The 25,863-nt window shown below is 40.9% G+C and overlaps 2 protein-coding genes across 7 annotated transcripts in view; both read left to right on the plus strand.

Moving 5' to 3' along the window:
- Positions 1-1,469, plus strand: part of GGNBP2 (gametogenetin binding protein 2) — a 28,638-nt gene extending 27,169 nt beyond the window's left edge. For all 5 annotated transcript variants that reach the window (XM_031966540.1, XM_031966541.1, XM_031966542.1 and 2 more), the window contains one exon: positions 809-1,469. In XM_031966540.1, the coding sequence (XP_031822400.1) occupies positions 809-1,012 (204 nt within the window). In that variant the 3' untranslated portion in view covers positions 1,013-1,469. The remainder of the gene's footprint in view (positions 1-808) is intronic.
- Positions 1,470-10,705: 9,236 nt separating this feature from the next.
- Positions 10,706-25,621, plus strand: DHRS11 (dehydrogenase/reductase 11). 2 transcript variants are annotated; one of them, XM_023502196.2, is made up of 7 exons: positions 10,706-11,056; positions 14,853-15,062; positions 17,819-17,913; positions 23,535-23,664; positions 24,167-24,259; positions 24,726-24,744; positions 25,075-25,621. In XM_023502196.2, exons 1-7 carry the CDS (start codon positions 10,829-10,831, stop codon positions 25,167-25,169), a joined length of 870 nt encoding a protein of 289 aa, XP_023357964.1. In that variant the 5' UTR covers positions 10,706-10,828; the 3' UTR covers positions 25,170-25,621. The 2 variants fall into 2 exon arrangements, with proteins under 2 accessions (XP_023357964.1, XP_003768050.2); XM_003768002.4 differs by having other exon boundaries at positions 24,679-24,744; positions 25,075-25,253.
- The last annotated feature ends 242 nt before the right edge of the window (positions 25,622-25,863 follow it).

Genomic DNA, 25,863 nt, shown 5'->3' on the forward strand with positions numbered 1-25,863 from the left:
AGTTCATTTTGACAGATGAGGAAACTGAGGCAAGCAGGCAAACTCTGGGACTTGACAAGGGTTACACAGGAGTAACCTGGCTGAGGCCAAATTTGAACTCGAAGTGGGTTTTCCTGATCTCAGACCCAGTACTCTATATACTAAATCACCTAGCTGCCCCTGTTAGAGATTATTCATGTGGGTCTATTCGGTGGTTGACAATGCTTGGAATCCTCTTCACTTAGTTGATACTTTCAGGTAAAGAGATAAGGGATTTGAGCTAAAATGCCAAGCAAGCCTAAGATTTTAAATCACTTTTTAGTGGTTCTTATTATGAAAGCAATATAGTCGTTCTTTCTGTTCTTGAGTCAGGCTTGTGATTCCTTTATTATTAGGAGTTCTGAGAAATAAAAGAATTCCCTTAACTATTGCAGGTCAACCCCTGCTCTGCCATTTAACTCAGGGAATTATCTAGGGTACAAAGAGAAATTGTGACTTGGGCAGGGGTGCATAACTTGTTGTCTGTGTGAGACTGGAACCCAGGGCTTCCCGGCGTTCAGACCTGCCTTCTAGTTTTTACTCCAGGTTGCCATTGTGGTGGTCATCATTATCTTCTAAAGTAACAATAAAGAAGGGTTGCTTATTTTGATAGTCCTTAATTTTTTTTTCTTTAATATTTAAAAGTTTGTTTTTGAAACTCCTTGGATAGTAACTGAAACTTAAAAGCTTGGATTTTTTTTTTTTTTTCTTCCTTCTACCAGTATGTTCTATATTGTTTCTTCATTATCTGTTTTACGAATCCTAGTTTAATAGTTGCTTTCCTTTGCAGGATGAGTCTGAATGCACTTCAGATGAGGAAATCTTTATCTCACAAGATGAAATACAGTCATTTATGGCAAACAACCAGTCTTTCTACAGCAATAGAGAACAGTACCGACAACATCTGAAGGAGAAATTTAATAAATACTGCCGCTTAAATGATCACAAGAGGCCCATTTGTAGTGGCTGGTTGACAACGGCCGGAGCAAACTAAAATAAATAAAATAGCTCTGTCTTTCATTGAAACACTCAAGATGACTACTGCGCCTTCTCTTTCAAAAACTCTTAATTTAGTGACTTTTGGCAGAATTTTATCTTAAATCAATGTGATTCTTTTCTCTTTTTTGTTTTCGGGGACGTTGGTGGAGGTAACTTCATTAATTTGTTCTTTCTTCAGGCTTGTATGTTTAGTTGAGTAGCTGTGCAAGCCTGCCTTATAATTTAAGCCATCTCTTTTCATTAAATGTTTCTCTTACTGTGAGACTTACAAAAGCAACTTAGTGGCAAAAAGTAATGTTGTACTTATAATTCTGTACAGAAATGATGAGCTGAATATAAGGTTTTACAAAGTAGACATCCACTTGCAAAAAAAAAATGTTTGGATGTAATATGTTAAAGCGCAATGTGCAAAATTTAAAAATAAAGAATATTTATTAATACGCATAGTACAATTTGGTGTACATGTTTCTACTTAATGTAATAATAGTATTTCCATGTTTAGTTTGCCAATCACCTGACTTGGTTAAATCAACTTGTTTTGATGGGGGGAGATGAGGAGGAAAATCTTCAATGAACATTTATAGAAAAGTTACTTCTAGATTTCAACAAAATAAATCCTTCCCTTGATTGCTTATTTTACTGTGCCTAGTTGATTTGTAAAACAGTTTGAATAACTTTTTTTTTTCAAGGTTTATTAGAATCCCTTTAAATATTACCCCAACTTTTCTCGTTATTTCAATTGTTCTAATTAGTATCCTAGTGCTTCTTAAATTCAAAGATTCGGATTGACCCATAAGAATGAAAACAACTTGGCATACTTTCAACCACGGATTACCTAATAGGGCAATTACTTGCCGATTAAAGCTTAGGATCAGGAGTTGTACTGAGTAGTTAAACACACTGAAGTCTGCATAAATGCATATTCAGCCTTATCTGGTTTCTAACAATAAAGTCACTGTGGCATTACAGCTTATTGCTGTCATAGGCTGTCTATGTAAGTACTGAAGGAAGAGAAAAATATTCCCTAAGGAGAGACATTTGGCAAGCCACTTCTCCATTTAAAAATCAGAGACAGTAGCTGAGTAAACACAGGCACTTGGGTGTTTTTTTTTATCTGATGTTGTACATACAACACATTGGACAATGGACAATACCAGCAGATGGATTATCAGTATCTCAGTACTCTTGGCATTGTAGGATTGGGGTGAATCTGATATTCAGACTTGAAATGGGGATGATGAACTGTATGTAGTCTTTTTTTGTGGTTCCTAAAATGCTTTTAAAGTTCACAATCTAGGGCAGAAGTTAAGTGAATTCCATGATTTTCCTCTGGCTTCTTTTTTACTCTGTTTTGAAGCTCTCTAATGATGACTGTGGTCCTGGAGAGAAATCTTGGCTGAGGTCCAGCATCTAAAATGGAGCTGATAGAGATGAACCCTGTCATTTTGTAGACTGGGAAATGTGAAATATAAAGCCACAGAGAGTTTTGTAAATTTGCTGGAGGTCATGTGGCTAGTTATAGAGTCAGATCTATAATGTAATTCCAAGTTTCATGTTTTTTTTTTTTCATCATTACATCTACATTTACTTCTTGAACACTGTTTTTTTTTGGGGGGGAAAGGATCATTTGCTGTAGTTTTTCACAGATCTGAGTTGTATGCCTTTCCTAACTCAATCACTTGTCATGATTGGGCAAATCATTTAACTTCTCTAGCCTATTATCTCATTTTTAAAACTGAGATGATTCTGCCTGTGTAATTGGCGAAATTGTGGAGATGAGAAAATGTTTGAAAATGTTTTAAGTTAACTGCAAAGTGATGAAAAGTGTATATGGTATTGTTAAACATTTTATATACCTTGCATATATACACACTGCCCTGAGCACTCAAATCCATGTTCTCCAACAACTCAAATTCAGCTTATTTTAAAACTGAATTTTCTTTTTTCCACAAGCCTCTTAATTTTGATGTTTTTCTGTGGTACCATCATTTTACTCAAGTATTCCACGTCTGCAGCCCTTCCATCTTTGACTCTTGTTCCTTCTCATTCCCATTCACTGATAAAGTCCTGATAGCTTTCCCAAGTTCTCATCACCCACTTGGACTGCTACAATATTCTTAAAAGTCTTCCTGTCTCCACTTGTACCTCTTTCCTCTCCTTTTGCCCACCTTTGTAAAGCATTATTTCACATGTAGAGCCAGCTCTCTCTTTTTCTGCCTGAGGTCACATTCTGTAGTACTTTTGAGATAGCTGGGATGCTATATATACTGTATAGAATTCTAGACAGGAAGACCTGAATTTGATTCCACAAGTTAGCAAATCATCTGCACATAGGAATGTGTATTTGAATACATGGGATTACTAGGATATAGGTGCAGAAAAAGAATGATGCAGGACAAAGTCTTGGGGTATACCTAGAGTAAAGTGATGGAGACGTGGATTGCAGTTAAGCAAAGGAAACTGGCTAATCTAATAAAAAGCCAAAGAACCAAAAGAGATGAGTTTCATAAAAACCTGGGGAGGAGAAAGTAGCCTGAAATGTGTGGTACCCTGAACTGAACACAATATGCCAAATGTGGTCTGACCAAAGTAAGATTATCACTTCTTTCATGGTCCTATAATTAAAATGACAATATATAGTGTTTATGCCAGGCACTGAACTAAAGCACTTTATAATGATCTCGTTGCTCACAATAACCTTGTGAGATAGGTGATTTTATAGATAAGGAAATAGGCAAACAAGTAACTTGCCCAGAGTCAGTAAGTATCTGAAAGTGGATTTGAACTTGGGCTTTCCTGACTTGAGTACTAGCATTCTATTCATTGGGCCATTTAATTGCTATAAAAAGTCAGGGATGCTAGATACAGTATCAGAATGAATTGAAAAATAAGAATAGAAATGGAGGTCTTGCCCATGTTGGGAGAAAAAGATTTGAAGGACTAGGATCCTTGCTTAGGGAAGAAGGGATGATAGTAACTGACTACAGAGAGAATGTAGAACTAGTCAGTTCTTTGTATTTGCAAAGTAAACTGATCTTTACAAATAGATGCCCAAGATAAATTGTAAGAGAACACCTATCTACCCTTTGTATGAATTCAAACTACTTGACCCAGGATAAACCACTTCCTGGGTTCTGAAAGACCCAGCCAATGGGATTATCTGAAAGAACATGGAGATATACTACAAGGTGGGAAAAGTGCAAAAAAGGAAAGGGAACAGTTTGCAAAAGCCAGTGAGCTTCACTTTGTTTCCTGGGGAAATTCCAGAACCAGTCACTAAAGGGATGGTTAGTGATTAGAAATTTAACTATAGAAAAAGAAACAGTCATTACAAAAAGTCAGCAAGGTCTCTTCAGTAATGAATCTTGCCAAACTAATCTCATTTATCTTTCTTGGCAAGATTACAAAAGTAGAAGAGAGGGAGTAATGTTGAGATAAAGCTATCTAGATTTTAACTGTTAAAATTATTCTTGTGAAGAAAATGGAGAAATATGGATTAGATAATAATACCATCAAATGGATTCATAATTGGTTGTTCATTCAGTTTTAGTGTGGAAGATGTCTCCAGTAGACTATTCCATGGATCTGTGCTTGGCTATGGGCTATTTAACAGTTTTACCAGTGATTTGCATAAAGGTAGAAATAGTACAACAAATGTGCTGATGACACACAGCTAAGTGCAGAATCCAAAAGAATTTGTACATAACATGAAACTCAGTAAAAGTCTTCTCCTTGGATATAAAAAAACCCCAAACTTTACAAGTATAAGATAGGAAAGCTATGTATAGATAGAAGTTGATTTGATAAAAGTGTTTTTGGTAGACTGCAAACTCAACATTAGCAATGTGATATAGCAGCCAAAAATGCCAGTGCTATTTTGGACTTTAAAGAGGAGAGCCATAAAATTTGGAACTGTGCTCATAAACATCAAACTGTGCATACCCTTTGATCCAGCAGTGTCTCTACTGGGCTTATATCTCAGAGAGATTTTAAAGAAGGGAAAGGAACTCACATGTACAAAAATGTTTGTGAATAAGTTATGGTATATGAATGTTATGGAATATTGTTCTGTAAGAAATGACCCGCAGGATGATTTCAGAAAGGCCTGGAAAGACTTACATGAACTGATGCTAAGTGAAATGAGCAGCACTAGGAGATCATTATATACAGCAACAAGACTATATGATGATGAATTCTGATGGACGTGGCTCTCTTCAACAATGAGATGATTCAAACCAGTTTCAATTGTTCAGTAATGAAGAAAATCAGCTACACTCAGAACTATGGGAAATGAGAGTGGACCACAACATAGCATTTCCACTCTTTCTGTTTATTGTTTGCTTGCATTATTGTTTTCCTTCTTAGGTTTTTTTCTTCCTAGATCCAATTTTTCTTGTGCAGCAAGATAACTGTATAACTATGTATGCATATATTGGATGTAACATATACTTTAACATATTTAACATGTATTGGACTACCTGCCATCTAGGGGAGGGGGTGGTGGGGAAAGAGGGGAAAAGTTGAAACAGAAGGTTTTGTAAGAGTCAATGTTAAAAAATTACCTATGAATATGTTTTGTAAATAAAAAGTTATAATAATAATAAAAAAAGAGAGGCATAACTTTCAGGAATAAAGAGGTAATAGTTTTACTGTATTCTGCCTTGTTCAGATCTCTCACCTATATGTTATCATTAGTTTTGGGGGCAATGGTTTTAGAAGGACATTGATAAGATAGAATTTGTTTAGAGGAGAGCACCCAGAATATTGAAGGGACTGAAATGTTTAGCCTCGGGAAAGGAAGGTTTAGGGAAGATGTGATAACTGTCTTCAAATATGTCAAATAATATCACGATAGAAGAACTTAGACTCAGTTTGCCACCAAATAGCAGAAGCAGGAGTAATAACAATAGTGATAGTTAACCATGTATATAAATTAGGTACTCTAAATTTGATGTTCTTTCTTAGAGGTTTCAAATAGAGTTTGGATGACCATTTGCGGGGTGTAATTAAGGATTCCTTTTATGTATGGGTTTGATTAGATGACCACTGGGTTATCTTCCAACTCTGAAATTTTGTGATTTATAGGTTCACTCTTTGTAGTCTATTCCCTCTTCAATCCATTTTCTACACAGATGCCAATATAGTAATAAGAAAATATATCTTATGTCATTCCTCTGCTCAAACATTTAGTAGTTCCCCATTGCCTATGAGATACAATACTACTCTATTTGTCATTTAAAGCTCTTTATAGTCTGTTTCTAGCTTACCTTTCTAGATATGACATAATCCTCTCAATACATACCACATTTCTACCAAACTTGACTTTTCACTTCTTCATACCCAATATGGTATGTGTTATCTCTATACAAAGCATTGTACAGAGCTTAAATATTCTTTCTCTTTGCGTATGCCTTAGTAACATGAGATCTCCTCCCAGAAATGACTTTGTATTTACTGTGTATGTGTGTTTTTATGTATAGACATATATGATCTAATTTATTAACATGTGTTTGTGTTGTTTCCCCAGATAGAATGTAAACTCATTGAGAGCTGGGATTGGTTTGTTTTTGTCTTTGTAAGCCCACCCAGAAACCCAGGGCTTGGAGATATAAGATGCTCATTAAATGCTTGTTTGATTGTGATGGGTTTTGAGACCATGGGAAGGTAAGATCTGGTTGGGAGAGGGAAGAAACTTGATTTCTGACTTCTAATATTTGAAAGAAAGAGAGATTTTTATTGAAAGACAAATTACACTTATTCTGCTTAGCTACAGAGAACAGAATTCAGAGAAATGTAATAAGAAGGACTATAAGGAAAAACATTTCTAAAAGAATGTAACAGAGTGCCTCTGAAAGTCCTTAGTTCCTTCTCCTTAAAAGCCTGCAAAGGAAAATGAGATGACCTCTTCTTAAAGTTGTAGAGAGAATTGTCCAGGTTTGGCTTAGACCACATTCCCTTGCCTCCCTTCCCTGAATCAGGCCATCTGTCCACACCAGGATCCGTGGTGGATCTTCTCCACTGGGAAGAACTTCTCCCCTTGAGGCTACATTCTTTGGATTATTGCCCTCTTTGGGAGCACCATTTCAGGAATGCTTTATTTCATTCCTTTTTCTCAGGTCATCGATTTTGCCATCTCCTCACCAGCATGTACCACTGCTATCTGACACACTCCTTCCCACCCTCTCTAGTTCTTGGGATCTTGAACCATGAATCAGTCAACAAGCATTTCTTAAAACGCCTCCTATTATCGAGAATTATGATAATCATTGAATATATGAAGAAAGTCAAGAACGTGGTCCCACATTTTCATAGTGGAGACATATAAATAATTATGGTAAATACAAAATAGATAATAAATGGAAGATAATAATTAGCACTTAGGACATTTGCAAAGCCCTTTCCAAAGATTTCATTTTATCCTGGAAACAATTCTGGGAGGTGGCATTTGAGCTGAGTCTTTACCCTGTTATTGGTATTACTACCCTATGGTCCCTATATGTTGAGAAGAGGGGGGGGGGGTCCTCAAAGTCCCAGATCAGTGTTGTGAGGTGTCTCAAAAGAATTTCAAGGGGCAAAGTTTATTAAAAGCAATGTGACGCCATTGGACTGAATTCTAAGAGAATCCAGTAAAGAGATTGAAGCTGCACTTATACAGATATCATAGATATGTTAATTCTATGATCTGAGATTAGGAAGTAATCTCCAGATGAATTAAGAGTGGTCTTCAGATAGATTGGGTATGCTCGGTTTTCTGAGGTAGATTCCAAAGCTGGAAGACCAAGGACTCATTAGAACAGAAGCCCCAAGATCAGGGGACCCCAAAATCACATTATATCACCATTTAGCAACATTCAGAACCAAACTGCCCCATCCCTGGCCACCATTCCCCTTCATGTTTCTTCTATGGAAATGTAAAGCACTTTACATTTGAGTACTGTCTTTACTTTTGTGTTTATACACCCCATATTTAGCCCAAAGCTTAGCACTGAGGAAATTCTTGATGTTTATTCTTCATCCACTCATTCTTTCCCTTTCAATGGGAATGAATTCCTTTCTTTATTCATTCCCCCTCTTTGCCTTTAGTATTCCCAATTATCCTATAAAGCTCAACTCAAATACCAATTTTCCACAAAGCCTTCCCTGATTCTGACTTTAGACATGACAGCTCTATTTTGCAACTCTCTAATGCATGTAGCATACTATGTTTTATCTCTATTCCATACTTTATTGACATCTACATTCCAAAGGTTGCATCACTCCCTATGTTTAGCACAATACACTGCACTTTCCCCTCCTTGAATCTTTCAGTAGGTTCACTTTGAATGTTTGTTGAGTGAATAACCAACCAGTCATTCACTAATCTAACTTATCAAGCATCCCTTTGATGGAATATCATCTTCAGCTTCTGGGAATTGGAATGCAAATTGAGTACCATGCTGACCCTTTTCTCTCTTTTGATTGTAAAGAGTTTTTGTTTTTTTTTTTTGGGGGGGGGGTGAGGTGGGGGAAGGGAGAAGGTTGAGGGGAGTTTTGAAAATAAGAGAAGGCAAGGAATGAGGTGAATAGACAGATGAAGCACAAGTTTAGGAATCCAAAGACTTAGTTTTGCCTCTTAGTCTTCCTTGTGGCACATTTCCCCAGTTTTATGTGTAAAACAATTGAAAACTATCTACTTCCATGTCCAGAGTAGGATTCATCATTTTCGGAGAAAGGTTCCTGGTCTTAAAACCAATTTGCCAGGGTGATTTCAGTTATGGCCTTGATTCTTTGCTTATTCCACCCTCCTTGGCAGAGCCAAATGGAAAGGAGATTTTCTTAAAGTCAACCAATAGGGTGGAGGTTAGGATGTTTCTACTTTCCTGTAGCCATTGACTAATTTTTCCTGGGATGAAGTCAGAGGCCTTAACAGAAAATCATACAGAAAAATAGAAGAAAGAGTTGGACTCTCCTATTCACAGATAGAGAGCTCTCTCAGGACCCTAGAAATTATCCAGTCCAAATCTCATTTTAGGTAGAAAATGAAAATCGGAGGGGTTGTGACTTGCCTAGCTCACACAGATCATAGGGATCAGAGCTGATATTTGAATATAGGGCTTCCTTTCCCCTTCACTAATTTTTCTCATTATTCCCTCTTCCATCCTCAAAAAAAAAAATAGCTGACACTTTTAAAAGGACTTACAGATTTAAAAAAAGACACAAAACTTTAAGCACTGCCCATGAAGTAGGGATTCCATTTTAGTAATAATTATTCTACTACTTATTCCATAAGTAGTTCCATTTTACCGATGGAAACAGAAATGACTAACAGGAAGTCAGAGACAGAGAGCTAAACCCATTTGTCTCCAGATTTCAAGTCCAGCAGTTTTTTTTTCTTTACTTTCCTCACCTCTTAACCATTAGAATCCCCTCTTCCAGTCCAAGATCCCTTCTCCCATCTTCCTGAAGCTCTAGAACCAGAAGCTAATTCTCTCTAAAAGCCTTCAAGAAACAAATGGGAGGATCACTTGTCCTAGCCTCAGGCCCCAACATGGCTTTGGAGTGTGCCATAAACCTTTTTTTTTTTTTTTTTCTCTCTCTGGACCCTGACCTGGGAAGATCCCTAGGACAGAACTTTCAGCTTGTACGCGTCCTTCTGACAGAGCAAAGTGGAAAGAATATCCTGTAGAACACCTCTCTTCTTCCACAGCAGAAAGAGCAGCAACTGTCCTGAATTTGGAGTCCCAGGATTGGAGTTCAAATTCCAACTCGAATATTTTCACATTGAATGTTGATTATACATGTCACTGATAATAGCTGGCACTCTGGGGTTTGCAAAACGAGTTGCAGTCATTCCATTGGATTCTCACAGGTGTGGGAATAAGTAGGTGCTATTACTATCCTTATTTTGCAGGAGATTGAGAAAAGCAATGCTTAAGTGACCTGCGCGGTCATGCTGGGGTTTGAGGCAGGATTTGGTGTTTTTGCGGTCAGGTCCATTTCTCTATCCGCTGCAACATTTAGCAGCTTCATAAATGAATATCTGAGGAATACGCTTGCTTATTAAATCACCGGGGTGCGCTGAAGTTGGAACAGGGAGTCTGAGTTCAAATTCCAGTTCCGCCATGGTCATGCACCTACTGAATGTCGCAAGAGGGTGACCTGTGTGACCTGTGTGACCTTGGGCAAGTCAGTCCCATCTGGGCCCAGCCCCCTCCCCCCTCCCCCCGGGCAAGGTGAAGGTATTGGACTAGTTGACCTCAGAGGGACATTTGAGTGTTCCAGATAAGACCTCGTCCTCCTCTCCAGATCAGGGGAGAGGCACGACCTTGGGTCCCCTGGGTTCAGGCACGACCTTTGCGCCCCCTGGGCTGCACGCCCGCGCCCACGCCCCAGGGCCGTTGGAGGCGGCGTGAGGGCACTGCGTGTGTAGCAGCCGGTTCCGGGACAGGTGAGCTGAGGACGAGTCACCCTGGTTCGGAACTGCGCAGGCTGTTCCCAAGGCGAGGCAGAAGATGACGACACCCCCTCCCTTGAGCTGGGGGCGGGGCTTCTGGCGGGAGAGGGCGGGGATGAGACTACGGCTCCGCCTACCTCGCGCTGGGGGCGGGGTTTCTGGCGGGAGAGGGCGGGGATGAGACTACGGCCCCGCCCACCTGGCGCTGGCGGCGGGGGTTTCTGGCCGGGCCGGGCGGGGAGACGGTGGGAGGCGCGGGGCGCGGCCGGGGCAGGCGGAGCCGGGGCGGAGCCGCAGGTGCCGCGGCCAGGCCCGCCGGCTGAGTGAGGGTCTGTGAGTTCAGCTGGGAGGTGGACTCGGTGGCCAGCCCCGGGGGAGATGGATTCCCTCGGTCCGCCGGAGAGCGCGGAGCTGTTGCTGGGGCCCGCGGTCGGCGTGTCCGGATGCCCCCGGAGGGCATCCAGCGCCCCCAGCATGGAGCGCTGGCGGGGCCGCCTGGCGCTGGTCACCGGCGCCTCCTGCGGCATCGGAGCGGCCGTGGCCCGGGCGCTGGTGCAGCACGGCCTGAAGGTGGTGGGATGCGCCCGCACCGTGAGCAACATCGAGGTACTGCGCGCCGGGGCCCGGAGCTGAGAGAGCTGGGGGCGCCCCGAGCGTGTGGCGGGGCTTGTGATCGATGAGATCTGGGGGCTCTTGGGGGACTCGAGGTTTCGCGAACATGCTGGAGGAGCCCAGCTAGCCGGGGCTTAAGGTGTTAGGGTCTCGCTGGTTGAGGATGTTTGCGGAGCCAAGAGGCAGAAGCTAGGATTGCTGGGAATTACCTCCCCTGTGGGAGGGGCTGTGACCATGAAGGGTTTTGTGCCGGGGGCGCTGAGGCAGTGGAAATAAATCTGTGCGCTGGGTTGTAATAGTGGGGAGCTTCGGGTTCAGGAATTATCCGGAGGCGCCGATTGTGGATCGCTGGGCGTGGGTGGGGACAAAACATGGAGGGTTTATGAGTTTTGTGTGTGTGTGTGTGTGTATTTCTGTAAGGGTGTTTTAAAACGTTTACTTTTTTATTGCATGTAAAAGCAATGTTTAATCTGCTTAGTTTTTTTTCTTCCGAGTTCCAGATTTCCTCCTGCGTCCCTCCCCTAAGCTCCCCTCCCTTTTTTCCTCATTGAGAAAGCAGGCAATTTAATAAAGGTCATGATACACGGGCAGTTAGTTAGTGCCTTTTTAATTGTTACTGGAAATGTGTATTGTCGGCCTCTCCTAGTGGGGGTTGAGGTGCAGGGGTTTCTGTGAGCTTTTCAGTGATGAGGGATTGGGAATTCTGATTTCGGGGGGGCTGGGACAGGGAGGCTTCGTGGAGGGAGCGCTATTGCCAAGGATTTGAGGTGGTGGGTTTGGAAAAGGACAGGGCTGCGATAAAACGTTTGGGTGCCGTCGTTGCAAGAATTTGAGGGAAGGAGAGCTCTGACAAGTGGGAGAGCTGGAGTGACTTGTAATTTTTAAGGCTGAGGTACCCAAAGGATGATTCTGAGTAGTCTATAAGCCTCACCAGACTGCCACAGGGGACTAGGACACAAAAATGGAAAGAACTCCAGTCCTACAGGAAGCAGAATAATGAGACCTAATGAAGTTGGTTGGAAATTCCCCTGCGTGGCTATCAGAGACTCGGAACTTCCATAACCCAAAAGCATTATCATTCCTAAACCTGGCACTTCCTCCAGGTATCTTCTTGATCCTACCTCTAGGACGACCACACCGATAGGATCCTTGACCTCTAGCGTTTCACCCAGATATCTTGCCTTCTTTGGATTTAGAACTAAGGGAGAAGGAAAAGAGTAAGAGAACATTAGTCAACTGGGAAGTCAAGAAAAGAGAGAAAAAAAAGAAGCTATCATATATTTGGTGGGGGAAGGAGTGTTCACTTCATTACTTGTGTTGTTCCAGACTTAGGCCAGATGGACTTAGGCAGCCAGTTTGAGAAACATTCTCCTTCCCCACTCCTTGAACCTCTTCTCTATGGAGTATATTTGTGCTTTTCAGGGCCTTAAATCAATTACAGTAATTAATAACCATTATGATTTTGGGTTGGGAGACCTAGGAATAAGAGGATTAAGAACAGGTCTGGGGGTTGTCTTCTTTACTTTTAGCACAGGAAGGATTCCTGATAATTAATATCTACTTCCCTATCCCAGCTTGGATGGACTACACAAAAGCTTATTTATCTTTATGGAGCCAAGATGTTAGGAATATGTTTGTCATTTACACTGGCCCATATGTGACATTGTAATGAAACTCCTAGGTTGTTCCCCCCCTCCTAACACAGCTGGGTGGTTATGGATATTAAGTCCTCAGAAATCAGAGCTGAATGGAGCAACCAGGGTAGAGGAACAGAGACAGTTTCTATGGTAGCTCACAGTCTTATTTCTTTCCTGCTCTGTGGGCTGGTGCTTGGCTTTATCATTCACCTTCTGTTCAAAGTTCCTATCAGGGAAGGGTAGAGATCTGATGTGGGTGAAGGTCTGTAAGAAAGATTACTGGGCAAAGTCCTTAGTCTTAGACTTCTCTGACCATTTTATAGCTTTGATTCATTTTATAGCTTCTCTGATATCCTCAAGGTCATCTGGCTCCACCTGTCCTTTGCCTTGCCCTCCTCCTCCAGGCCAGCCAGCTCATGGCAGCTCAGGGCTCAGTCCCAGTCTTGTGACTGGACAGTGTAGCCTGGTCTCTAAAGGGCCAGGCTGGACCCTAGGCAGCTGGATCTCACTACTCCGTAGCCAGTTTTCTATCCCTTGCCCCTTGACATCAAAAATAATCAAACCTTTCAGGACCAAAGAAGGGAAGTCAGTCATTGAGTTCCAAGAAGTCTAATTGCTTAAACTCTAGGATGTATAATCTGTTTTATCCTCTCTATAATACCTCTAAGTAGAGGCAAATGAAATTATTTGCATTTTCAGAGAGTTACAGAAAACTAGAGTGAGTGATGGGAAGGTGTGGATAAGGAGAATTGAATTTCTATGGCCCCTTCATTCAGACTCTTCCTTAGGAGATTTTGATCTCACTCATTCCTTTTTTTCCCTTCCAGGGCTAAGCCTGGGGTACTGAGGTGGGAATTGCCCATTATGCTTCCAGAGAAGGAGGGATGGCTTGTGTATTTGAATTTGATTTGGGAACAAGGATGGGCATGGAGAGAGGGACAGAGTCTCCATTGCAATTCACTTTCTTCAGCCTTTTTTTTTTAAGCTGGTTTCTGCTTTCTCTATAGGACTACCAGGTTTCTGGCAAGGGACTCCTGTGCCTGGTCACATTAGGAGATGGAAGCTGCCTCTGGGCCAAAGGAATTGTGTGTTTACAGGTTCTTTTACTGGTAGGAAAGGAGGGGAGCTCTCAGGTCCTGGCAGATGGCTGAGCTGGATTGGAGCCAGCACCCATATGTCTTTCATGGGGCCCAGGTGCCCAGAGTGGATGGGCACTACCCACCCCCATTACCAGATTGTTTTCCTTCTGCTAGTGCACCTCATGGACAGTTTCTGTGCAGTGTCACAGGTGCTGAAGGCTGTCTTTGTCTCCTCTCTGCCTTCTCGGAGTCTTTCCCTAGTGTCTCTGTTTTGAGGTTCCTGACTGTTCTGAAGCTTCTCTAGCTGTGCAGTGGATACTGTATCCTCCCTGGGGGACCCTCACAAGGAGAGATGTGTTCATGTCACCAGCTTACCTGTCTTAGGATCTCAAGGACAAAGCTTGAAGGGGGAGAGAAGAGGGAGAATACATCTAGGGAAATTAGTACTAGTTATTGAATGACATGACACTAGGTGACTGGAGGGGAGAACTGGGATGGCCTCTCCTGACTGATTTAAAAATCTTTGAGAAATCTAGAGCCAACTTTGTGGACATAATCCTCGAGGGATGGGGACGGTAGGGCTGGGGCTGGTAGGTCGGTGGGAGGCTTCTTTTGGCAGCTCTGGAATCATTCTTGGAGATTGGAAGAGTAGCTTCAAACCTGTAGGGATTAGAAGCTCTGGCTTTACTGGATGGGTGATTTTCTTGGCTAGAGTGGCAGAAAGATTAGGGTGAGTTGCTAGGCAGAGGAAGAGAGTCTCGAGTTAGAGATAAGACATTATTTTCTTGGGTATACTTGCCATCCTTCCCTACAGTTTCTACCCTACAGCTTTCCTCCGTCCAATTGGAGGTTGGATAGATCCTCTCCCCATTCTACAGTTTGGAGAGCTGAGGCCTGGCACCAGGAGTGTCTCTCTCCACTACCCAGGCAGTGGGCCATCTGTCCTTGGAGCTGATGGTTATCGTTGAAAAGTAGTCTTTTGTCTCGGGGGCTGGGGCTGTGATTTGACTAGGAGAGAGCTTGACAATTCAGATCTGTTAGTCCCGTGACTAGATTTCTTGTCTCTATCCCCAGAAACTGGCCGCTGAATGCGAGAGTGCTGGCTACCCAGGGACTCTGGTTCCCTACAAATGTGACCTGTCCCACGAGGAAGACATTCTGTCCATGTTCTCGGCTGTGCGCGCGCAATACAAAGGTGTGGACATCTGCATCAACAATGCTGGCCTGGCCCGGCCTGAGCCCCTGCTCAGTGGCCACACCAGTGGTTGGAAAGATATGCTGAATGTAAGAGCTGTAGCTTTTGTAAGGGGTGGGGGGAAGACTGCTCGGAGGGTGGGATATGCTGGGAACAGTTGACTTGGAGTAGAAGACCCAGGCCCGGGAGTTACTAAATGAGGCCCTGATCCAAGTCCTATGTTTCTCTACAGAAGGAGAGTGAATAATCTTTCTCATTCCCTCATTCCATTTAACTATCATATTTAGTCTTACTGCTTCCTTTTTGACGCTGGAGTTAGGCCATCTATGTCTTTAGATACTTCGAACACTGCCTAGCAGAAAAAGTAGCAGCCTAGGAATTAAGAGACCTCTGTCCTGTTTGCCAGCTGCTGCCAGTAGCTGCCTATGTGATCTTAGCTCGTGTCCTCTATGAGTACTTGCTTTCTCTTCTTTAAAATAATTTATCTCATCCAACACTTGGTAATTGCTTGCTTTTTCCAAGGCTCTTTGCTAGAGGGGCACCATTTTTCTTAACTCACAGTGTGGTTATGAAGATCAAATAAGGTAATAGATGTGAAAGTCCTTTAAAAGATTGTGCCGTATACAATGAGGTAGCTGCCCCCTCCCCCCAAGCCTTTATTCCATGCCTGTTGATAAGGAACATGACTTTGCTGTGGTGGAAAGAGCACAGTCCTAGGAGCTAAGTGGCAGATCTGCTAGATTTAACTTTCTCTGACCAGCCCTGTTCGATTCTGGGCAATTCCTATTGTCTCGTGATTCCTCTTCCACCCAACCTTTCCCCTTTTCTAATGGCATCCTGTCTTCACTGTCACCACCTCTTTCTGAGATAGATATTATTACTGTAATTAAAAATTTTTTTCCCCTTAGAAACTGTTTTCCCTGCTTATTCATTCTCCTCTTAGATCTGGGATTTACTTTCTGGTTTATTTTATGTTCATGTTTGCCCAGTCCAGAGGACGGGGCTAGGAAGACTCAGAAGGGCAAAGTATTGCACTTCCCTCCCTGTTGACACATGTGTCTCATGTCCCCACGTCACTGGGAGCTGAAGCAGGTTCACACTATGGGTGTTCTGTTCCTGAGGCTTTAGGGATCACACCTGATAAGGAGAAATATCTAATCTCCTAACCAGTTGCCTCTCCTCCTGAGAGGAGAGATGTGAAGAACTGGTGAAAGGCTTGTCTCCCTCCATGGGCAGCGAGCCTGGTAGGGCCACAGCATGGCCAGTTCCTCACTTACCTTTTTCTTTGGGAGTGTCCCATTTTGCTAGGACAACTAAAGTCAGGGGTGGGGAGTGGAGTTGGTGTGGGGTTGTTGAGGCCCAGAAGGTAATTCCTTGGACCTTTTGGGGTTTCCCCCCAGCTAGTTTAATTCCTAGTAAGGCCAGGAGCTTAGGTTGGTGGGATAGCATGTAGATAGGCTGGAGCTGGAGCCAAAAGGATGATGAGACTGTCAGGACATGGGTGGGAGTCTTATGTGGATAGGTTCCATACTCCAGGAATCTCTTTGAGGAAAATGATCATCAGAGAGAGGTATGGAAAGTTGGGGGCAGATATTTTTAGGCTGTTTATCATGAGTTCCTCCTTTTGATGCCAGGAACACTGCTTAGAAAGAAAGGACAGGGCTAGTACCACCAGAAATTCTAAGAGCAAGGAATATGGGCGATGTCCCAGTATGGAGGCTGTGACAGAGAGGCTGGGAGTTAAGATGGGCTGTTCATAGAGGTCCCTGGGTATGGTCCCCATGGCAGGGAGGCTCTTTGTTCCCTGGTCTCCAAGACTTGGGCACTAGGATGGTTCTTGTTGTCCTCTTCATCACAAGTAACTAACTGTAGACTCACCTTCAGAATGAGGGAGAAAAAATGGAGACAGAGAAAGAGGAGGTGATCTTTTGTTACATTTGGAATTGTCTTGCTCCTCCATCCTAGGGTAGGATTCAAGCAGATGCCCTTGATGGTGGAATACTGACCTTCCTTTTTCTGGAGATGAATAGCAGCTTGAGAAGGGGTTAGGACAGAATGTGATACAAATATTTCAGGTCTTCATTTGCAAGTTATGACCCAGTTTGCTTGCTTGTTAGCTTTAAAAAATTTTTAAATACATATAATTGAGGGATGAGAGAGAAAAGGCTGTGAGGCACCATGGATAGAGATTAGAAATTGGGGTCTGCAGAAAAAGAACTCTGGGAGATGACTAAAAACCATTACATTGAATTCCCAGTCCCTATATTTATGCACACCTGCATCTTTGATTTCCTTCACAAGCTAATTGTACAATAAATTCAGAGTCTGATTCTTTTTGTACAGCAAAATAATGTTTTGGTCATGTATACTTATTGTGTATCTAAGTTATATTTTAATATATTTAACATCTACTGGTCATCCTGCCATTTAGGGGAGGGGGTGGGGGGGGAAGAGGTGAAAAATTGGAACAAGAGGTTTGGCAATTGTTAATGCTGTAAAGTTACCCATGTATATATCCTGTAAATTAAAGGCTATTAAATATTAAAAAAAAAAAAAAAAGAAAGAAATTGGGGTCTGGCATGGCCAGGTTAAAATGCCACATCTGAATTTAAAGAAAAATGCAAGAAAAAGTAACTCCTCCTTTCCCCTATCTCCCATCTCCAATAGCTTTAAACAGTCTTGGGAAGAAAAAAAAAATTACTGAGAATACACATAGTCATCCCAGTCTTCTAGTCCTTCCCTCCTCAGCATTCTGAGACTCATTCAGTTTTAGTTTAGACTGGTCCAAGCCCAAAATATTCCTGGTTGGACTTCTGAGTTCTCCATTTCTGATCTTTGCCTGCAGGTGAATGTGTTGGCTGTCAGTATCTGTACCCGGGAAGCATATCAATCCATGAAGGAGAGGAGCGTGGATGATGGACACATTATCAACATCAACAGGTGAATAGGGGATAGGGGAATGATGCTGGGATGGTTCAGTGTCATTGTTTGGCAGTGTTAGATTATTAGATTAGACCAAAATTGTCTGAGAAGAAATCAGCATTTTAAAAAAAAATTTTCAATAGTATTTTATTATTCTAATTATATGTGAAGGCAGTTTTCTTTTTCTTTTTCAACATGAAAATAGTTTTATTTAATGACTTGCTGAGTATCAGTATCAAGCAATGTTTCAACCAGGGAAAATGAATTTTCTTTCTTTCTTTCTTTCTTTCTTTCTTTTTTTTTTTTTAAGCAAATGCTTTTTATTTTCAAAACACATGCAAAGGTAGTTTTCAACATTCACCCTTGCAAAACCTTGTGTTCCAAAATTTTCTACCTCCCTTTTACTTTGCTAGACAGCAAGTAATACAATATGTGTTAAACAGGTATATTTCTTCTTTACATATTTCCACATTTATCATGCTGCACAAGAAAAATCAGATGAAAAAGGGGAAAAAATGAGAAAAAAAAAAGCAAACAAAACAACAATAACAACAAAAAAGGTGAAAAAACTATGTTGTGATTCACATTCAATCCCAACAGTCCTCTCTCTGGATGCAGATATCTCTTTTTTTTCTTTCTTGTGATTTTTTTCCTTTTTATCTTGATTTTTCTATCTGTTGGAATTGGTCTGAATCACCTCATTGTTGAAAAGAGCCACCTTCATCAGAATTGATCATCACATAATCTTCTTGCTGCTGTGTATTTTGGTTCTACTCACTTCACTTAGCTTCAGTTTATCTGAAATCATCCTGCTGATCATTTCTTATAGAATAATAATATTCCATCATCTTCATATATACCATAACATAACTGATGGACATCCACTCAGTTTCTAGTTCCCTGATACTACAAAAAGGGCTGCTACAAACATTTTTGCACACATGGGTCCTCTTCCTTTTTTTATGATCTCTTTGGGTACGGACCCAGTAGAGACACTGCTGGATCAAAGGTTTGATAGCCCTTTGGGCATAGTTCCAAATTGTTCTCCACAAGGATTGGATCATTTCACAACTTCAACAATGTGTTAATGTTCCAGTTTCTTACATCCCCTATAATATTTATCATTATCTTTTCCTGTCATCTAGCTAATCTAGTGGTCCCTCAGGGATGTCTTAATTTGCATTTGTCTGATCAATAGTGATTTAGAGCATTTTTTTACATGACTAGAAATGGTTTTAATTTCTTCATCTGAAAGTTGTCTGTTCATATCTTTTGACCATTTATCAGTTGGAGAATAGCTTGTATTCTTATAAATTTGAGTCAATTCTCTATATATTTTAGAAATGAGGCCTTTATCAGAATTCTTGTATGTAAATATTTTTTCCTTTTCTGTTTCCCTTCTAAGATAGTTTTCAATATTCATTTTTTGTAAGATTTTGAGTTCCAAAATTTTCTCCCTCCTCCACAAGACAGTAAGCAATCTGATATAGGTTTTGCATGCACAATCATTTTAAATATTGTGAAAGAAAAATCAGAATAAAAAGGAAAGAATCACAAGAAAGAAAAAGCATACAAACAAACAAACAAAAGTACTATACTTTGATATACATTTCATTTCCATAGTTTTCTCTCTCTGGATGCAGATGGCATTTTTCATCCCTAGTCTATTGGAATTGTTTCAGATCATTGTATTGCTGAAAAGAACTAAGTCTGTCATAGTTGATTACACAATCTTGTTACCATGTAAATGTTTTCCTGGTTCTGTTCACTTCATTTAGCATTAGTTCATGTAACTCTTTCCAGACTTTTCTGAAATCAGTCTGCTCATCATTTTTATAGAATTCTACCATTTTTATAGTGGAATATTCCACTACATTTGTATATCACAACTTACTCAGTCATTCTTCAACTGATAGGTATCCCCTTAGTTTCTAGTTTGCCACTACAAAAAGGGCTGATACAAACATTTTTGCACACGTGGGTTCTTTCCTCTCTTTTATGATTTCTTTGGCATACAGCCTCAGGAGTGGCAGAGCTGAATTAGAAGGGTATGCAATTTTATAGCCTTTTGGGCATAGTTCCAAAATAAAACAGCGCTATTTGTGTCACTGATATGACCTGGATAAGCTCCTAGAAGGATTTGAGGGGAGTGCCTGGGCTAGTTGAAGTCTGGAAAGGCTTCTTTGAGAGGATAGATACTTGGGAGCTGCTTAAATGATAGGAAGAATTGAGAGGCAGCATGGTGGTCATGGTTGGATTCAGAGGATGTGAGTTCAGATCCCAGTTCTGTTAACTGTGTAGCTCCGAGGTTAGGTCACTTAGTCACCCACCTTGGGCCTCAATTTCCTCATCTTCAAAATGAAAGGGTTCATGACTTTGAGTTCCCCAAGAGGCCCATGGATAGAAGAGAGTTTTTTAATTTCGATAGGGAAAAACAATTACGTTTTTATTTTCACTAGCTTCAAGCTGAAGTTTAATATTTCCTTCAATTATTTAAAAACATTCAAAGAAAGGGTTTATGACACAAACCAGGATATGAATCCCTGGGCTGCAATAAGACTAGAGGTGAAACAAGGTTGCCCATTATCACCACTATTATTCAATATTGTACTAGAAATGTTAGCTTTAGCAATAAGAGAAGAAAAAGAAATTGAAGGACTTAGAATAGGTAATGACAAAATAAAACTAGCATTCTCTGCAGATGATATGATGTTATATTTAGAGAATCAACTAAAAACTACTAGAAACAATTAACAAAATTAATAAAAATTGCAGGATATAAAATAAACCCATATAAATCATCGGTACTTCTATGTGTTACTACAAAGTTCAGCAGCAAGAGAAAAAAAGAAAAATCCCATTTAAAAAACTGTAGATAATATAAAATATTTGGGAATCTACCTACCAAGACAAAGTCAGGAATTATATGAACACATATGAATTACATAACATTTTTCAAAAAAATAAAGTTAGATCTAAACAATTGGAAGAATATAAAGTGCTCTTGGGAAGGCCAAGCTGATTTGACCTAAATTAATCTACTTGTTCAGTGTCATACCAATTAAATTGCCAAGAAATTACTTTATAGAGCTAGAAAAAATAATAACAATATTCATCTGGAAGAACAAAAAGTCAAAAATTTCCAGGGAACTAATGGAAAAAAAATGCAAAGGAAAGTGGTCTAGCTACAGCAGATGTAAAACTGTATTATGAAGTGGCAGTCATCAAAACCATTTGGTACTGGCTAAGAAATAGAGTACTAGATCAGTGGAATAGATTAGGTTCACAAGAAACAACAGTCAATGATTACAGTAATCTGGAGTTTAATAAGCCTCAAACCCTCAACTTTTGGAATAAGAACTCCCTATTTGACAAAAATTGCTAGGGAAACTAGAAAATAATATGTCAGAAACTAGGCATTGATCAACATCTAATACCTTGTACAAAGATAAGATTGAAATGGGTTCATGATTTAGATATAAAGAGTGATACTATAAGCAAATTAGGAGAACAAGGAATACTCTACCTGTCAGACCTATGGAGCAGGAAGAAATTTATGGCCAAAGAAGAACTAGAGAACATTATGAATTTAAAATGGATAATTTTGATTACTTAAAATTAAAAAGTTTTCACATAAACAAAACTAATGCAGCTAAGATTAGAAGAGAAGCAGAAAGCTGGGAAAACTTTTTTACAACCAGTGTTTCTGATAAAGGCCTCATTTCTTTTTTTTTTTTTTTTTTTTATTTAATAGCCTTTTATTTACAGGATATATACATGGGTAACTTTACAGCATTAACAATTGCCAAACCTCTTGTTCCAATTTTTCACCTCTTACCCCCCACTCTCTCCCCCAGATGGCAGGATGACCAGTAGATGTTAAATATATTAAAATATAACTTAGATACACAATAAGTATACATGACCAAAACATTATTTTGCTGTACAAAAAGAATCAGACTCTGAATTATTGTACAATTAGCTTGTGAAGGAAATCAAAAATGCAGGTGTGCATAAATATAGGGATTGGGAATTCAATGTAATGGTTTTTAGTCATCTCCCAGAGTTCTTTTTCTGGGTATAGCTGGTTCAGTTCATTACTGCTCCATTAGAAATGATTTGGTTGATCTCGTTGCTGAGGATGGCCTGATCCATCAGAACTGGTCATCATCTAGTATTGTTGTTGAAGTATATAATGATCTCCTGGTCCTGCTCATTTCACTCAGCATCAGTTCGTGTAAGTCTCTCCAGGCCTTTCTGAAATCATCCTGTTGGTCATTTCTTACAGAACAGTAATATTCCATAAGGGCTCATTTCTAAAATGTATAATTGACTCAAATTTATAAGAATACAAACCATTCCCCAATTAATGAATGGTCAAAAGATATGAACAGATAATTTTCAGATGAAGAAATTAAAGCCATTTCTAGTCATATGAAAAAATGCTCTAAATCACTGTTGATTAGAGTTTAAGACAAATTAAGACAACTCTGAGGTATCCCTTCAAACCTCTCAGATTGGCTAAAGTGATAGAAAACAATAATGATAAATGTTGGAGGGGATGTGGGAAAACCAGGCCACTAATGCATTGTTGGTGGAGTTGTCAAATGATCCTACCATTCAAGAAAGCAATTTGGAACTATGTCCAAAGGGCTATAAAAATGTGCATACCCTTTGATCCAGCAATATCTTTACTGGACCTATATCCCAAAGAAATCATAAAAGAGGGAAAAGGACCCACATGTGCAAAAATGTTTGTGGCACTCCTTTTTATAGTGGCAAGGAACTGAAAACTGAGTGGATGTCCATCAGTTGGGGAATAGTTGAATAAATTATGGGATGTAATGGAATGTTATCATTCTGTAAGAAACAATCAGCAGAATGATTTCAGAAAGGCCCAGAGAGACTGGTGCTAAGTGAAATGAGCAGAACCAAGGGAACAAAATTGTACACAGTAATAATAAGATTATGTGATGATTAACTGTTGTGGACAAGGATCTTTTCAACAATGAAGTGATTCAAGGCAATTCCAATGGATTAGTAATGCAAAATGCCAATTGCATCCAGAGAAAGAACTATGGAGACTGAATGTGGATCAAAACATAATATTTTCACCTTTTTTTGGTTATTTGTTTGCTTGGATTTTTTTCCCCCTTTTGATCTGATTTTTCTTTTGAAGCATAACAAATATAGGAGGGAGAGAAAAGGGAAAAAAATTGGAACACAAGGCTTTGCAAAAGTGAATATTGAAAACTATTTTTGCATGTATTTGGAAAAATAAAATACTTTTAAAATGTGGGAGAAAAAATCCCAAAGTCTCAAAGAAAAAATACAAACTACTTCATTTGCGACTTAAAAAAACAAGAATCCCTGGGCTGAATCTTTAAATTTTGTGATCCTATGAATGACTATAGATGGGGAAGAACATTTCAGGTGTAGTTCAAAGAGAGGGGAGGGAGTTGTGAGTAGATTCAGAGGATCAGGAGAGGGCAGAGAAGCTAAGGTATGAGTCAGTGTCTTGGAGTAAGAAGATGGCAGAGTAACTGAGGAGAAGCAGTCAGAGGAAGGGCATTGAAGGGGACAGTGATGAGATAGAAAGGCCTCTCCCCCCAATCCCTGATCTCACCCTTCCTTTACAGCATGTCGGGTCACCGGGTGATAGCCCAGTCTGATGTGCATTTCTACAGTGCCACCAAGTTTGCCATTACGGCACTGACCGAGGGACTGCGGCAGGAGCTTCGAGAGGCCAATACCCACATCCGAGCCACAGTGAGGGAACGCTTGTCCCAAGGGGGGATTTGAGGCTGATGAACCTCCACTTTAGTGGGAGTCCAGTTCTCCTGGCTCAATGCCCAGTGCATTCAGTTGTGGTGGGCAGAAGGAGATAGAAGTTCTGGGTTTCTTCCTGTCTGCTATTTTCATGGCCCTGATCCAGGCCTTGTCTTTCCAGACAAAATGACCCAGAAGGGAGGCCCCCTGGGGGCAGGGTCACATCAAGAAAGCTGCTTGGATGGAATGCAGCCGATGTGATCATGAGAGTAGTTTGCTATTTGATGTTCCTTGTAGGGGGTGCAGGGGGTGCTGGACAGTGAATGATCATTTCTGCGGTCTTTCTGCATCTCTTGGGCTCCTGTCCCCTCACCATGACCTCTTCCTCATGGCTTGTTCTCTTTTGCGGATTTTCTTTCCCTCACATGGGATAGGGAACGGGAAGGGGAGGAGGAGTGAAATGGAGGTTTATCCCCTGAGCAGCCATCCTCTGCCCCTCCAGTGCATCTCCCCCGGGGTGGTAGAGACAGGATTCGCCTTCAAACTTCATGACAACGATCCTGGGAAAGCGGCTGAGACCTACGAGCACATGAAGGTGGGATCTGAAGGGCTGAACACTGAGCCAGAGGGGAAAGGATTAGGTCTCATGGTACAATGGAGAGAGCTTTGCATAGGGAGTGGGGCCACCTGGCTTCCATCCAGTCCCAGCTCTTTTTCTGATTTGCCTTGTTGGACCTCAATTTCCTCATCTCTAAAATAAGGAGGGTTGGACTAGATGGTGTCTGAGGTACCTTTCAGATCTAAAAAATTCTGCTTCAATCCAGTTTTCAAGTCATTAATCTCCTAAGCCCCCAAATTCCAGAAGCCAAAAGCATCATTTACTAGAATTGCCAAGTCCTATAAACAGTAGAGTAAGGGTTGAAGTCAAGAAGAGGAGGACAGGTGTATGGGGGAAGGGGATTGGGGTGGAGAAGAGGAGTAGAAATGGTCTCTCATTTCTTCTGATGTTCTCAGTGTCTCAAACCTGAGGATGTAGCTGAAGCTGTCATCTTTGTCCTCAGCACCCCACCACATGTCCAGGTGAGTCTAGAACTGACCATTCTTTAGGAACTTCAAAAGAATCACTGTCTATAATTTCATAGTAAAAGAATGGAAAAGCTAATGCAAGTGGGAAAAACATTTATGTAATATCTACACTGATTTCTGTCTGGATTGGGGGGAGGGATTGTTAAATTAACTACTTACAGAAAACCCTAAATTAAATTGGAGGCTTAGAGGGGTGGGGATGGGGATTGGAGGGGATGGTGATTCTCAGTAATTTGCTTTAACTCTGGAGATGGACTTTTTTTGGTGTTGTGGAAGACAGGGGAGAGAGTTTAAGTCTTGCCCACTCCACTGTACTGTTTGCAGATTGGAGACATCCAGATAATGCCAACGGAACAGGTGACATAGCATCTGGTTCAGAGCCGAGCCTGGGGGATGGACCCCTACTGCCTGGCTCCTAATTCTTCATTGTATGTGTAAATTTTTGACCCCTGGACTCAATCTCCTGCTCCCAGGACTAAAAATATTATTTTTGTAATCTCAAATTGTTTCATATGCAGATGTGATTCACAGATGAAAATTGGGTGATGGGTGGTAGGGTGGTTTGGGTCGATTTTCCTTCTTAAAATGTTACCCTTCACTCATTGATCATCCTCTTTATGTCCTTTCCTCCTTGGGAAGGAGGCCAAAATTGGAAGCAGTACTTACTGATTCTTTCCTGGGGTCTGGGAGCAGGCCCTCCCCTGTGGCTTCAGGTTTCCTTTCTTTCCCTTTCTTCCTGTTAATCTTCCATATTTCATGTTCCCTGACCTTGGGCTTTGGAGGGATTATTCCACATTGGGCACAGCAGCAGGGTCCTGTCTCCCAAGAGAATTTTCACTTCCAGAATTAAAAGAGAAAAAACCCCAACAAACTTTTGGCTTTGGGAATTTATTTCCACTTATTCCTTTCCCTAGAGTAGGGGTTTATAGTATATAAGATGACTCTCCTCTGAGTGGGAAGAATTCTCCACCAAGAATTGTTCTGTGATACTTAGGGCTGTGGGGGGAAAGAGGGAGTGGATGTTGGGGAAGGAGCAGATTAACTATTAAGGAAAATGAAATGGAAAGGATCTAGAGTGAGTAGTAAATTTAAGGAGCCCCATGTGGGCCCTCG

This window comes from Sarcophilus harrisii, chromosome 4 (genome assembly GCF_902635505.1).
Source record: "Sarcophilus harrisii chromosome 4, mSarHar1.11, whole genome shotgun sequence".
NCBI lineage: Eukaryota > Metazoa > Chordata > Mammalia > Dasyuromorphia > Dasyuridae > Sarcophilus > Sarcophilus harrisii.

Coding starts and splice junctions, on each gene's coding strand:
- DHRS11 (XM_023502196.2), top strand. CDS start 10,829: ATGGATTCCCTCGGTCCGCCGGAGAGCGCGGAGCTGTTGCTGGGGCCC. Junction 11,057..14,852: donor GCACCGTGAGCAACATCGAG/GTACTGCGCGCC, acceptor CTCTATCCCCAG/AAACTGGCCGCTGAATGCGA. Junction 15,063..17,818: donor GTTGGAAAGATATGCTGAAT/GTAAGAGCTGTA, acceptor CTTTGCCTGCAG/GTGAATGTGTTGGCTGTCAG.